At 39.7% G+C, this 15,498-nt stretch overlaps 1 protein-coding gene across 1 annotated transcript in view; it reads left to right on the top strand.

The window, feature by feature from the left end:
• KCNH5 (potassium voltage-gated channel subfamily H member 5) overlaps nucleotides 1–15,498 on the top strand; it is a 147,891-nt gene that overhangs the window by 46,089 nt on the left and 86,304 nt on the right. The window contains exon 7 of the mRNA XM_041476314.1: nucleotides 11,763–12,192. Coding sequence (XP_041332248.1) covers nucleotides 11,763–12,192 — 430 coding nt within the window. The remainder of the gene's footprint in view (nucleotides 1–11,762; nucleotides 12,193–15,498) is intronic.

Raw genomic sequence — 15,498 nt, forward strand, 5'->3', positions numbered from 1 at the left:
CAGCTGGTCCGGGCCAGAGTTGGAGCTGTGGCATTTCCCTCACAGACAGCTTTAGGTGAAGGCTGGAGTTCCCACCTGAGGCAAACATGACTGCAAATCAAAGTTATTTTGTTGCTGAGTACCTGAGGAGCCTTGGTGGAGGATTTGATGGAGAGGATTATGACACACAAATTGGGAACTGGGGGGGATTAAGATGATTTGAGGCAGAATTAGAGGTGTTGGTTTCCAAGCCTGGAGTTACAGAGCCAGGCTGTTGGAGTCTGCTCGGGGGGATTGGGATGTGTGAGAGGGAGGGGGAAAGGGAACATAATGAGAGACACCTTGCACAGCACAGAGTGATCTCAGTTTTTGTGATGGATGAGGAATTAAGTGGCTAAGTGGTATTGAAAGGGCAGGAAAACAAGGTAAAATAGGCTGGAGAAAAATGTGCTAATGGAGGGGAAAGTGGGACATTTGATTTAGGAAACTTGCTAGGATGATAGTCCCAGAAAATCAGAAAAATGCATGATATCTTTTCTAATTGGGCAGCATATCCTGCACTGAAATACATTCTGGCTAAACCAAAACCATACAGAAAACCTGTTCTATACAGAAGTGAGACAGGGGACAGCATAGTGGGAAATCCAGGCAGTTTTCAAGGAGCAAACCAGAACAGAGTGTGTGTGCTCAGAGTCTATCAAACTTGGCTGAATTTATTTTTTTTTTTTTATTGTAAGAGTTCTCTGAAACTTCAGATTTAGTCTAAAAGTGTCTGCCTGTCTCCTCTTTAACATTATGCAAAAAAAAAAAAAAAGACACTAAACTTTGGATTCTTTGGATTAAAGGGGAATATGGTGTTTGGATCCAAAAATTTTGGTCCCACGAAGTTCCTGTAGGTATTAGGATGTGAAGTGTGTAGAGGCTGGAAATTGGATTTTTGTTGTGAAGTTCCGTGTTGCTTGTAGTGCTTTTAATTTTTTTCCCCTGAGTAATGAGCTGCATGTAACAACTCTTGCACTGCTGTATGCCCCAGTTTATAAAATTTATAAAATTATGACTCCCTGCTTTTGAAGCTGGAGAATTATGTAACCTTGAGACTTAGCCTTTATATGTGTTCTGCCTATTAGAGAGAGAAATATCCAGCTTCTCTCAGTCTGGGCCACCAAACAATTGTTTGTTATAATTTTTTCCATACAAGTCAGAATTATCAGCCTCATATTGTGATGAAGTTGTCAGCAAATTTGCAGGTGCCCAAGGATGCTGATCAGGTATGGTAAAACCATGCTAAAATCTCCCTCTGGGACCAAATACATTGATTGTCATCCCAGGACACCAGGATGCTGGGCAGGTTTTTGGCTCTTGTCTTCACATGCATTTGAGTCTCTGCAAGTAAGTATTTTGAGTAAATATTCTCCAAACTAGCTGGATGGACCAGCTTTTGGCCAAATGAAAAATTCTTCCACAAATTAAGGGTTAAATTCAGCTGAAAAAGTCTCTTATTATTTTGAAAAATACAATTTTTTTTCTGATTTTAATCAGAATTTTAACTGAGATTCATGAATTTCTGAGTTTGTCATGAAATAATATCTAGAAGCTAGATCTCCTCTGTGCCAGAAACATGGTCCTGAAATGCCATGTCACATACTGTGAAGAAAGGGACACAAAGTCAGGGTGGCATCCAGATGATTTTTAGATCAGTTGTATAAAAGATCATCCTTTCTGCAGAAATTAGTTTTTGCAAGCCAATGGCTGGAAATGAAAGCAGAGAAATGTAAATGACCTAAACCAAAGTTCTGTGCCTGTTGTTTAATAATGTAAGACTACATGACCCAGTGGCCTTTAAAATTTAGCGATCTTTGCAGGGCACATTAAAGCACAGACTCCTTGTAATTGTAATTTTCTTTTAATTGCTATTATCGATCTACTTCAGAAGTCAGAAACTTCTTTGTATCACTGCAATTAATAGAAACTAAAATTGCAATGTCTGTAAATTGAAAGCAAATAAAAGCTGATTGAGCTGGTGTAGCCACGTTCACACCTGCAGTGCTTTACTGCAAACATTCCCTTTGTGGGAGGTATTTGAAGGAGGGTTTTGGGCACCAGGCTGAGTGGTGTGTGCAAGGGGAAAAATTGGTGTCTTTCAGGAGTGTGACTTTGGCTCTTTGGCTCTGAATACAGTCTAAATATAGCTAGCTTTTTTAAATCTTGCTGGCTGACATGGAGAAAATAATTCCCAGAACTAAATCCTGGCTGCAGCCAAGTGTTAAACTGCAATGGAAATTCGTAGCAAGTAATGACAGAGGCACAACCCTGGGACCTGGCATTTCCCCCCTTGTTATGCACTCAGGAAACAATTAAATATGGAGAATGCTGTCATTCTGTTGTAGTGTGTGAAAACCCGTGATAGAATAATACAGTGGCAAAGGTGTGGTATTAAGTTATAAATGTATCCACTCTAGGTATATATTTTGTAGAATTCCAGCCATTTTCACCCCTTTCACTTAGTCACCTCTATCACCCCATTGCACTGATTTGCGGAATTGCATCTCTTCTCTTTGGCTTTTATTCTAAGGTTTTATTAAAGTTCTGCCACCGTTTAATTAATCAGCTTTAAATTTTTTTTTCTTAATTAATTAACCAGCTACTTTAATGCTGTACAAGGTCTGGGATATGTCTGCAGGTTTCCCTGTGGAGACACCTGAAAGCCTCCATGATGTGAGGGGCGACTTGTGAAAGGAAGGAGCTGGGCCAGAGTCAGGGCAGGGGGTGGTGTGTGACCTGATAGCCTCATGCACCTCTCTGGTGTGGGTTATGGCATACTGAACTGTAATTAGATGTCCCAGTGGTCTTTTTTTATTCCTTTTCTTTTTTTTTTTTAATATTTCATTTTAATGTGATGTATATATTACTGGGAAGCAGATGTTGGGTACAAGCCATTTAAACCAAATCTTCAGTCAGAGCTGTATAAGCTGTTACAGAATCCAGTAGAGGAAATTGTTTGTGGAGCACTTTCAATGGAACCTTGGAGTCCTGTGTGATCCCTTTTGCTCACAAAGGAAGGGAAGGCTTACAAAGGAGATGAGGAAATGAAAAAATCTGATCAGATGCTCACTGAAGTGATGCTGATGGGAGTAGCACAGATTCCCATTTTGACCTTCACCCACCTTTCCTACATGAGTGAAAATTATGATATTTCATGATACTGTCTTTTTCCCCCTTTTTTTGGGTACACCAATGCACTAACAAATTAAGTAGTGCAAGATGCCACAATCCCCTTATCTTGCATCTAGAAGAAATATTTTGCAATCACCCTTCTCTTTATAACCTTAGTTATTTACTGTTTGAAATGTGCTGCACTGTATGGTTGTGCCATAAACAGTTCACTGGAATTTTATTTACAATGTTACAGCTTATTGACAGTTGTGTTAGAGGAAAAAAAAGGAAAGTTTCTCCATCCCCCTGGTAAAAAAAAAACAAAAAAACAGAAGATAAATCCCAAGCAATAAATTTAGGGATACTTTTGGAAAATACATGAAGAGACCTGCTTGCTTACGTTTTTCTGTAAGGACTCAAATTTTTGCTCACTGAAGTCACTACTCCTACTGCTTCCAGTGGTGCAGGGTCAAATATTAACTGGGCTTTGCTTGTATCTGGACCTGGGATCTAGATAGCTGGTGCAGAAGAAGGAAAGCCCTTTACTCCTGTGTGTATATTCATAATTGAATACAACTCTAAATTCTGCTCTTAAAGTGGGGATAAATCAGAACTATCACTTTTTTTTGGGTTTGTTTTTTGTTGTTGTTGGGTTTTTTTTCTTTTTTGTCATTTGCTCATTTTGATTTTGTAGCTATGCAGCTTCATTATACTAATTGCTTGCCAAGAAATAAAGATTTCTGATACAAATTAGAAGATTTATTTTAACATTAACTCCAGTAAAGCAGAATTAAGGAGCTAACCAGGGATTTTGGAGCTAAGCTCTATTTAAGTAGCTAAGCTCGAAAATTTCTTTTGGACATGATTTTGCTGGTTGCATTTCAAACAGCCTTTACCTCCTCCAGGATACTCCTCCTGCACTGCACAGAATATAACTTTTTTGTTGTGTGCCTGCAGGCTCACCTGCTGCTGTTGGCAGGGCTCACCATTGCTGTCATTCCCAAAATCTGTAAGCACTTTGTTTCCTCTTACTTTGCTTGCCATCGTGTAACAACTGTTTGGTGGAGATTGCCCAAGGTTTACAAAAATCCTGCCTCTTTCACTGCTTCAGTACTTTAATTACAGAATTCACAGAATCAGCTACGTGATTTATTTGGGTGATTTTTTGTTTTTACTTCTGGTGAGAGAAAGGTAAGGAAAATTTTGCTCGTGCATCTTTAAAGAAAGTATTTGGATGTGTTTCAAATTGTGCTAAGCATGGATTCACCTGATGAAACGTGGGGCCAGGCATTGTCCACAAGGAGGTACAGGCAATGTGGGGCAGAACTCCTCATCTTCTAAGATGCATCTCCAGAGTAGGTCTGAGGAGTCGTTCTGCCCTAAAACTTCTATTTCTCACCCTTGAATGTAGTGACACTACTGTGCCTAGCTCAGATGCAAGTCTAGTTTGGGCTGTAGGAAAATATATCCCCCCTTGAGGCTGTATTTGCCTCACTTCAATTTTTTAAAGGATAAAAGCAAAAACAGAAAAAAAAAATAGTTGTAAACTCACGGGGTCCTTTTGAGTCTCTGAGTCATCAGCTTTAGTGAGCAGGTTCATTGTATCACCCATCCTATAAACTGATCAAAATCCACCTTTCCTCATGATGTCTTGATAAATCTCTCTTAATTTGCAGTCTGTGCATTCCTTCCTGTGCCAACCTCCTTGGTTAAATATTTCTTTTCCCTCCCTCATGTTTGTCTCCTCGATGTGCTTAGAAAGAAGAGTCGTCCCTCCCCTGCATAAACACCCCTATTTTCCTTTCCTTAGTTCAAGCAAACTGATCTTGTCTAGACAACTCATTTATGAAATTTTATGAGCATTTTTGTGGCTGTTCCAGCTGCCTCTCTCTGCAGGAAGTGAAGTTCAAATACATCTCCTTAGGGCAGAGCTTTACAGATTACTCCAGGTGGAGAATTCATCTTCAATTTGCAACTGGGGTTTGGCTTTTCCTGTTGATGGTGGAAACATCAGCTGATCTGTCCTGGAGCTGGATCAGCCTCTTCTGTGAGTGCAGCTCACTGATTGCTCTGTCATGTGGGATGGGTAGGTGGGATTAACCCATATACCCAAATATTTCATTTTCTCAGTAATCTTCAGTTAAAGACCCTTGTAGTTGTAGACATTTTTGTTAATTTGTGCTGTAATGGATGCCTTGGGACTCTGTATTGTCAAGCTTTATCACATTTTCCTTTATTCCCACATGGTTATTCTCTGTTCCAAAGGTGCCATTAGCATATTCTGTGACCATATACTATTTCTGTTTATGTCACTAAGAAGCCAGAAAAATCACTAGGAGTCACCACTTGTAAACCCTGCTAGACTCCCCTTTTTAAGATTTCCATTTTTCCACCCTGTCCACAAGTTCTTCAGTCATCCTGGTATCCCAGTGGTGGTCCCTGTTTTCCCTGTGCTTCATAATAATTTCTCCTCTGATGTTACTGAAATACTGCATTTCTTATATTTAGAAAATGGGCTGTGTTATCAGAGAAAGCTATCAGGAGACCTTGGATAGATCCCAGCTAGCCTGAGCTTAGCTAACCTACTGCTCCACTGATTGCATTTTGATTTATCTCAAAGTTTCTAATTAGTCTTTCCCTTAATATTTGTTCAGGTAATGTATCTGTTTATTTCCTTCTTGATGCATTAGATTTTCTGGGAAATAGCAGCATCATTTTTGGAAACTAATGCTCAGGATTAATTTAATTTTTAGACCAAGCCTGGATTATTTTTACTTTGTTGAAGCTTGATCACTTTTGTCTTTGGAAGGAAAAGAATTGGCATTTGGCAATTCTTACATTATTTCTACTTCCTCTCTAAGGTGTAGTTTTCTGTTGATCAGTTTTTTATTTCTTGTATATTTGTCAGTTCTCTGTTTCTGTTTTCTTCCTCTGGGTGATTATTTACTCATTTATAACTGATGCCCACCTTTACAAGTTTTTCCATTGCTTTGAGTTGCAACCTTTTGTACCTTTTGATGAAAGGACATTCCAGGTGTCTGACTCTTCTACCTCTCACAGTCCATCTGTCTTCACTTATTACTAGCTCTAGTTCAATATTTATGATTTACAGCTCTTGCCCTTTTGAGAGCAAGAACCACAGTCCAGTTTACTTTGTGATTGTTCATTTTTTTATGAACTGATTCAATTTCTTCTTCAAGCCAATGGGGACTTCTGCAAAGCCCTGCCAGAACCGGAGGTAGTGTAGCATCACATTATGTGGAGTAATTGGCTGTTAAATGAAGAAATGAGCATGCTGTTGCATCTGCCGAGCATCTCAGCCTCCTGTTATTAATAGCATTTATTCCCCAAGCTCCTCTGGAGCAGGATCAGTCTCACCTTGGGAGGCAGTGCTCTGTAGTGCCTGTTTCTCTGGCACACAGCACAGACTGGGAGCTGTGCAGCTCCAGCTCTCTGGGTTTCTGGGGGTGGGTTTGATTTCTCCTCGCAGCAGCTGTGTCAGCGATAGCCCTCAGCTCCTGTGTGCTCAGAGCCAGGGGAGGGAGGTGATTCACCCCTCCCCATCTGTCAGAGGTGGATGGGGTGAATCACTCCCCTGACATGCCCCACTCCTCCTCTCCAGGGAGGAAGGATGGGCTGCTCACGGGGAGGGTGGTTGGCCATCAGCTTGCAGCATTCTGTGGGATCCAGCGGGTGCTTGGAGCTCAGTCCATGCTGTGGCCTCACAAAACCATTCTGCTCTTGCACACAGGTGAGCCCTGGCTGCAAATTCCTCTGAGGATTTATTACTGTGATGGAAGTTTTGCTGTATTTGATTGTGTCCAGCATAAAGATACTAGCTTAAATTTAGTTTAACATCTCTGTATGGTGCAATCACCCTTTCAGTGCATTTGCAACACATCCTACCAATATTTCATAGCTCTGGTTCTTGGCCACCCCATAAATTCTTCAAAACCACAGTGTGTTGAATATTAAAACTGAGTGAAAAGTTGTTTGTTTCCTCTGACCTTTTTTGAGACAGCATTTTCTATTAAATGACACAGTACCGATCCCCATTTTCAAAGCTCGGAGTATTTCAGTTTTAGAACCCACTTAAAATCTGTATTTTTGTTTCTTTTTGTTGTTGTTGTTGTTATGTGTGTACCCACAGCTAGCAACAAATAAATAAATAATCATGGAGTGAAATCTAATTGAAAAAGTGCCTAGAGTTAAAAACACATTGTTCCCTAGTAGAAAGAAAAATATATGCATGATTTACCATTTCAGCATACTGGGATTTAATTTCGAGGTTTAAGCAGAATTTTGTATATTTAGATGGTTGAAATTAATGGCTGGTTTTGTTTTTATTTTACTTTAAAAAAAAAAGCAATAATTTCCAACTTCAGAAAAGATCAATTAGGTTAGCAAGCAACCATCTATTCTTTTTCAGATTTTACAAACGTGAAGCTCTGCTATTCTGCTGCTGCTTCAGTGTCGAACAGACTCCACTCTATTTTCCCTGGTTTAGGAGGTTTTAGGTAGAGTCATTGTGGACTCAGATGATTTCCTGCCCTTGTTAACCTTCCTTTTCCTTTGGTGACAATGTTCCCTTCATCCTGTTGCATGTTTGGCTCTTGACCCCTGTATAGCACAACTTTATCAGCTTCATTCTTCCTGCTGCCTGGCTTATCAGGGATTCATTAAGTGCAAGAGAACTTTGCTCCCTGTTCTTGCTGGAGGTGCAGAGATCTGTTCCCATGCCGTGCATGGCAATTTTGGGAAACATCTGTCTCAGTCTTATGGCTGGAGAAGTTCAGCTGGATGCAGACACACAGCTTAGACACTTCTTTCATTCTGGAGGACAGAATTGGACAGTGTGGTAACATCTAGGGGCTGAAATGGCAAGAGTCAGGTAGTTTAAAAGGAAGGATTGGTCCCTCTGCATGTCAGACTGAGTGATTTTATCAGCTGTGACTCCACTATCAAATTTAATTTCCCTTCTTAGTGTATCAAGAGGATTTGAGAACACAGATTTTGCAAAGTTCTTGTGTCAAGCAACTTGGGCTTTGTTTAATCATGAATGTCTAAGTTAATTCCAAAGTTAAACATCCATCCCTCAAAAATATCTTTCTGGATAAATTTGACAGAGTCTGCATCTTTTGAACAGCTTCATCTGTCTCCTGAACTGTGGTACAAAAATGGCTGGTTCAGAGTCATTGCTCTTGTCTTGGCTCTCCTGATCCTTAGAAGTCCCAGGGAAGGACTCCTGTGACTCACATTTGGAACAGTTAAATGGATGATGTGTGTCAGATGGGAATTCGGTTCCAAACTTGACACCCAAAACGCAGTTTTGAAGTAGGTGGTTTTTCAGTGGAAAGATTTCTGCAGCTGAGATGATTGATGATGAGCAAGCTGAGTGTCCTCATCTGATTAGGACGTGATAAAATACATTGGCCAAAACCCCAAGGGGCTGGATTGGATGGTTGATAACATAAGGAGATGTTCTCAATTAGAGATCACAGCCCAGCAGCTGTTACAGACAGTTGGCCCAGTTGAAATGGCAATGGAGTCACAAATGCTCCTCCTAGAAGGTTGGATCTCCGTGATCCAACATGTGCTTGATTCACACGATAAATCCAAACTGGATTACATGCCCCATTCACAATTTCTAATCACCTCTCTGTTCCTTGAGTGCTGAAGTTACTTCTGTCAGAGCAGATGCTCATCCTGGTGTAGGAGGGTTTCCAAAGTATTCATTATGGAGCATAAATACAGTTAAAAGAAAAAATGAAATTAAAGGCAGCCTGCAATCAATTGAGTTTAGAAAACTCAATTTCTTAATTGCCCAAACGTAATTCAAGGCAGTTAGTCTTTCACATAACTTCTGTCAAAGATGTTGCTGAATCTGAGGCAGAGCTTTGCATATTAACAACTCTGTATTAATTGTTGGCATTTTTATAAGTATGAAGGTATCAGCTTGACCCAGCCAGTAGTTAGTGCATATGTGATTGATACAGATATATATATATATATACACTCTATACATTATGTATCTCATATTCATTTAGCATTTGTTTAGTTGCTGTTTCCTACAAAGTGCTTTATGGAAGAGGCTTTTGAAGCTTCCAGTATTGTCTTTCTATTTTGGAATATTAGACATGAAATGTGAATGTTCAGTATATCTTCTGTTTTTTTGGCCTTAAGTAAAGGGTCAAACTGAACAGGCTTTAAGATTTACAGTGAAACTTACTGGAATGAATTACTCTTTGAAAATAATACGTTTCAATGTCAGCTAAAATGAAATATTTCTCTTTGTTTTATACATAAGAGATGTGATTGTTACCTGTGCTTAGGGGAAAAAAAATGACAGCACAAACTTTCTCCCAGACTTTGAAATAAATGCTGTATTTTTGTGTTACTTGTGTAACTGCTAAATTGTCCATGTAACTTAGAGAAGATGAAGTGTGGGTGAGGGATGGAGGTCACTCTGCAAACTCTTCTGTTCAGGGGGTGTTTGTGCAGTAAAAAGTGCAGTGTAAGCTGTGCCACTGGGACAATCTTAAACTACTGGGTGTAAAAAAGGGCCCCCCAAGTTTGAATTCCAGGTTTTTAACTCCTTCCCTAGCCTTAATCCTGGAAATGAAAGGTGACACTTTAATAAAAAACAGAATTAATGCATTTCTTTGACCAATGCAACAGGATTTGGTCCTACGAGAAAAGCACCCTGCTGTTTTCTCCCTCTTTTGAAAGTTGTAAGCTTTCAAAGTCAAGGTTAACTCAGTAAAATATACTGCAGAAGAACTATGAAACTGGTCTGAAGTTCTCTCTGTTTTTTTTTTTTTTTTTTTGTTTTGGTTTGGTTTTTTTTGCTATAGATATTGTTACTGTGGTGTTGGACCCTTGTTCAGTAGTCCATTGGCCACAGTCCATTGTGTCAGGAATATTGGAAGGGACTTCCCAGTTTATTGGAAAAGTTGGTTGTTCAGAGTGTCTCCCAGTCATAAATCCTAAAGCAAATAAGTAGATATACATTTAAATGGAAATAAGGATGATACTGTGATCTGTCTTGTGTAAATGCAAAATGCAGAAATCAAAATGGGAAAATTCCACTTCCCTCTGTGGTATTAGTCATCATGAGATCTTGAATGCAAATATAGAGCTTCAATTTATTAAGGATTTGGGGATCTGAAACACATTCCAACAGGATTTGAAAAGCATACAAGAACTGTGCCAAACAGATTACATCTAGAAATATCAGATGTGTGTTGCCCTTCAAATGCTGGGAAAAGGGAGGAAAGGTGCAAAAGAAGAAGAAACAGAGGTGCAAAAGAGACAGATGTTTTTCTGGTGTGGAAAACTCCAGAAACTCTAGTCTTTAACTGTTTGATAATATAATTAGCCAGTGTTTTGACTAGACTGATTTGATAATGATGCATAGAAAAGGGCAATTTAATCTTGGCACAGTAACTAGGAATGTTTGCCTCATTGCTTTCTATGTCTTAATTTCTACTTTAAATTAAATGTCTTCAGCCTCTGAATGTTTTTTATTAGAAACCTTCCTTTACAAACCTTCTATTTTGAGCCACCAGTTAATTTAATGCACAAGTTAGTTATATCATGGGATTGCAGTAGATCAAGAGCATATTTTTGTTCTCTTTCTGCATCTCTAAACTCCCAAACCATTTGTGCATTGAGAAGGACATACACATTTCTCACCCCTTCTCAGATGTTTCTATTAACTTTCTGATGGTCCTTGTGCTCTTATTCCCTAAATATTTGTATTTCCATTTATTTGTATGTCATCTATCTTGCATGACAGGAAAAAACAACAACATTGCACCAACACTTGCTTTAGGAAAATGTCAGTTGATTGGAAAGGAAATTAACCCTGTATACAAAGGCATGTGCCTTGTGGTCCATATTTCCTTGCTCAGGAAGGTGGTGTGCCCACAGTTGTTTAATTCCATGGTCAGTCAGTGAGACTTCTTGTAAATAATAAAATATCCAGAGTTATGTTTGAAGGATAATAAGAGGTGGAGAGTGTTGTATTGGAAGAAGTTACTCAGCTCCTGTTTGGTGGAGGAGAGTAGCAATAGGCAGATTTCTCTGAGTTTCCCACTGCAATTACATTCTGATGTTTCTCTTGAGCGTCTCTTAATGTTGAGGGTTCCTAAAGTAGGTGTGCCCCCCCTTTTGGCCAGAATATCAATCCTCTGCTTGGATTTAATAGAAGGTTGTTCTCTGGGAAACTTCAGGAAGACTCCACAGGGTTGGTGTAGTTCCATCTGTGACTCCTCTTCCACTTCCTTTTATCTTCTTGAGGTCAAAAGAGTCTCCTCTGGTGAAGCATTGAACCACTCCTTTTGTAATAAACTTGCTGTTTCCACTTTGGATTCTACAAAACCCTTCTGTTGCTTTGAAGGACCGAGCTTGAACAAAGTAATTTATCCACCTAGTGAGTGCCAAACTCAATTTAGCCTGACGAGGACAAAAGCACTGGAGGGACAGGAGGGTTTGATCTTGTATTCTGTTATCTGAGGCCTGAAAAATTACATAGAAAGATTTTAAGCAGATGCAGGAATTGCTGTATAGCCTTCTGTGCTAAGCAGCAGGGTATTTCAGACCAAATAATGCTTTTTATTCCTTTCCAGGGAATCAGTAGCCTCTTCAGCTCCTTAAAAGTGGTGCGCCTTCTGCGGCTGGGTCGGGTGGCCAGGAAGCTGGACCATTACCTGGAATATGGTGCTGCTGTGCTGGTGCTCTTGGTGTGTGTGTTTGGGCTGGTGGCCCACTGGCTGGCCTGCATCTGGTACAGCATTGGGGACTACGAGGTGATCGATGAACTGACCAACACCATCAAAACAGACAGCTGGCTCTACCAGCTGGCCCTGAGCATCGGGACCCCATATCGCTACAACACCACGGGCTCGGGCCAGTGGGAAGGAGGGCCCAGCAAGGACTCCTTGTACATATCCTCCCTCTACTTTACCATGACAAGCCTTACAACCATAGGATTTGGGAACATAGCACCGACCACTGATGGGGAGAAGATTTTCTCCGTGGCCATGATGATGGTTGGCTGTAAGTAAAATCTGATTTTCTTGTGTTTAAGGGTTCTGTGGCCGGCACCATGCTTGTATAGTGCACTTGCTTTAAGCTTTCTTGGCATCCTAAAGAAATCTGTATTACCTGTAAACAATCATGAAATGAACTTGGAATTCTTGAAAACAGGTATTGAAATTATGAAGCTGCTGTATCTTCTGAATTTCTTGCAAGGCTGAGTGAATAAGTGTGCCCAATGGCAAATTTATACTTGGGGCCTCATCTCTGCACTCTAAAGATGGCTTTTATCATGTTTGTAAGGTCTTTGCTAGAATTTGGTTAAAAGTTACAAAGTATATTTGAATTCAGGTAGTCTGAGTTTTGCTTATAAACTTACACAAGCCTGGAATTGTTTGATGTGGTTTTATCCAATTCTTGAAACATTTAGTGATTCCATAAATTGATTGTTTGCTTTATGGCACTGCTTTGAGATATAAATCCTGATTTTATCTTCTGAATGTGGTGGCCTTTGTCACCAGCAAAACTAGAAGTGAAGGAAATGATAAGACAATATATTGCACCTTTTTTCCTGCTCCCTGTTGTTTCACAGCTCTGCTGAAAGAGTCCAAAATCAGGAGTGGTAAGGCACAACTCTCATTTCATGTGCTGCCAGGGTTACATCACTGAGGGGCTCTACAGATAACCAGAAATCTTCAAAATATAGTAGACACAACTTAAAATGTTAGTACCATTTGGAGAATTATTTTCTGTAAAATCAGTAACTCGTGGTATTTCTCTGGTGCTTTCTATTTTCTGAGCACCATGCAAACACTAAGCAATTATGTAACAAGAGAGCAAACAAAACCTTTTGATAATAAGATCTGCATAATCTCTCTGATAATTATCTCAGCTAACACTTAGAGCTCATCTCTGAGAAATACTCAGCTATAAAAAGGAAGTTTTCTTGCCACAGTCCTTCTAGATCTTTAGAACATTGAAGACAATTGTTTGGAGATTTTAAAATGGTTTTTAAAAAGAGAGGTTGCAATTTTAGGACTCTTGCAGCAGGGTGCAATGAAATTTCTGCTGACCACCATCTTTACATGATGGGTTGATGTGTTGCAAAACATTTCCAAGTCCATAAAAAGCAAATCCCCAAGCCAGAGCACTGGTGAGCTACTGCAGATAGATCATCAAAAGCCCATAGGAGCTGATATGCTGTTTGTTGACATTGATTTGTGGTATTTACAGAACCTGGGGACTTGGAGAATAAAGTGGATATAGAACATTTTTATACATTGTAATATTTGCTTCCCTTGTTTTATTTTTGTTTTTTGGTTGGTTGGTTGTTTTTTTTTTTTTTTGTTGGGGTTTTTTTTTTTGATTGTTTTTTTGTTCTGTTTTTGTTTTTTGGGTTTTTTGTGGGGATTTCTGTTGTCCTGTTGAGGGGGATTTGACAGAAAAAGCTAAGTGGTAAATGACTTAGGGTGTGATGAGAGCCATAAAAACATGATGAATGCCACTATTACTATTTATGGATTTCTGTTGAGAGGGATTTGACAGAAAAAGCTAAATGGTAAATGACTTAGGGTGTGATGAGAGCCATAAAAACATGATGAATGCGAATGCCACTATTTATGATGATAACAACAACAACAAAATACATGCATGGCCTCAGCAGGTGAAAAGGAAGGGGAGATTGTAACCTGCTTTGTCTCTGTTCTAGGTGGGTTGCTTCCTTTTTTTTTCATCTCTAAACTCATATGAAAGATGTTGAATACAAAGTAGCAGGATCAAAGTTGACGCTGACAACAGTCTGTGTATGTTGCACTGGCTACTAATTTCCATAAGTGTTACCTACAAAATTACTAAATGTTCACATCAAATTTATAAGTGGCAGCTGTGAACTTAGCAAATGGGAAACTGTGTGTAGGATTACAGGTTTTTAGACAAAGTCAAAAGTGGAATCTAAAATTTAAGAAGTGTGGCAAAAGGACTACTGAGTTTCTTATTGCATCAAAATAATAACACCAAAATAAGTGTGCCTTCTCTTGAGAGTGGGATGAAGAGCACTGTGGTGCGCAGGAGGACTACAGACAGGAGAAACCTTTTTGGTTTATTTACAAGTAAAAGTGCTCAATTATCATCAAATAGTGAATCTTCTGCAACAACATCAGTGCAGATTTAGATTCCTAATCCATGCACCTGACTGTGATGAGTGCTTCTGACTGAAATCCAAACCTTGATCGATCTTTTTCCACTGGTTAGAAAACAAACCAGCTTTGGATCAGGCACTGGTCATGGACTTAATATTTGCAATATTTGTGCAGAGAGATCAGACCTGCAGGATTTTACAGACATGCTTTTCAGAGCCATCTGCTGAAAGCACGGCACTCTGAGCTCCATAATGAAACAGGGAGGCACAACAAATAGTTGATGGAAAATGCTATTTCCCAGGCATTCAGAGTGTCCACTGAGCTCGGGAGAAGGATTTGGCCTCATGAAAAGGTGTAACTAAGAACTGAGTTATTTTCAAACCAAGATTATTTAGTTTCTCTTTTGAAACAGTGTTTTGAGATAAACATTCAGTAAAATTCAATTACAGTTCAGTCAATAAATATGTCTGGTCCACAAACACGCTCCTGTTATAAGCGGAGAGAGGCTGTGAAATACCTTTGGTAGTTCTCCTGAAGAAGTTTGCTAATACCAATAGCTGATATTGGCAGTGGGGTTTTTTTTCTAACAGACTATGCCAAATAAATGTTTTAAACTTAGCACTGGAATCAGAGATAGTAATTCATCACAATCCCAGCTGCCTACTCATGCAAACTGCAGATGGGAAAGGAAATCTTGCCAGCCTTGTCAGCGAGCTGCAGCTTGTTCTGAAAGCCCCAAGTTTCCTATTCATGCTGGCAAAGTTATCAGGACCCGGGAGGAGTATTTGGAGAGATGTGCAAATCCTTCTGGGTGGGCAGGATTGCAGGATGGTGTTCTTGTTAAAAATAGGCAGATTCAGATTCTGTAGGTGCTGATGAAGCACTGCTTGGTGCGGGGCAGGGGCGGGGGAAGCCCTGATGGATGGGGAGCTTTTCAGCTGGATTGGCAGCTTGTCACTTGCTTGTTCACTGAGGACAGATCGAGTGGGATATTTAAGCTGAAATACATCACCTGTCTTGCAGGAAAGAGAGCTTTGAATAACTTAACTTCATCTTGTGGGGCTTGCTTTAGATTTCTTTTTGCCTCACTTGTTTTATCTTGGTGTCCAGTGCTGTGCAGCAGTATTTTTTTTGCGTTGCTTCTTGACACTTGAAAAGCTAAAAATAGCCAACAAAGCATCCTGTGACA

Source organism: Pyrgilauda ruficollis, unplaced genomic scaffold (genome assembly GCF_017590135.1).
Source record: "Pyrgilauda ruficollis isolate IOZ18807 unplaced genomic scaffold, ASM1759013v1 scaffold38, whole genome shotgun sequence".
Classification (NCBI taxonomy): Eukaryota; Metazoa; Chordata; class Aves; order Passeriformes; family Passeridae; genus Pyrgilauda; species Pyrgilauda ruficollis.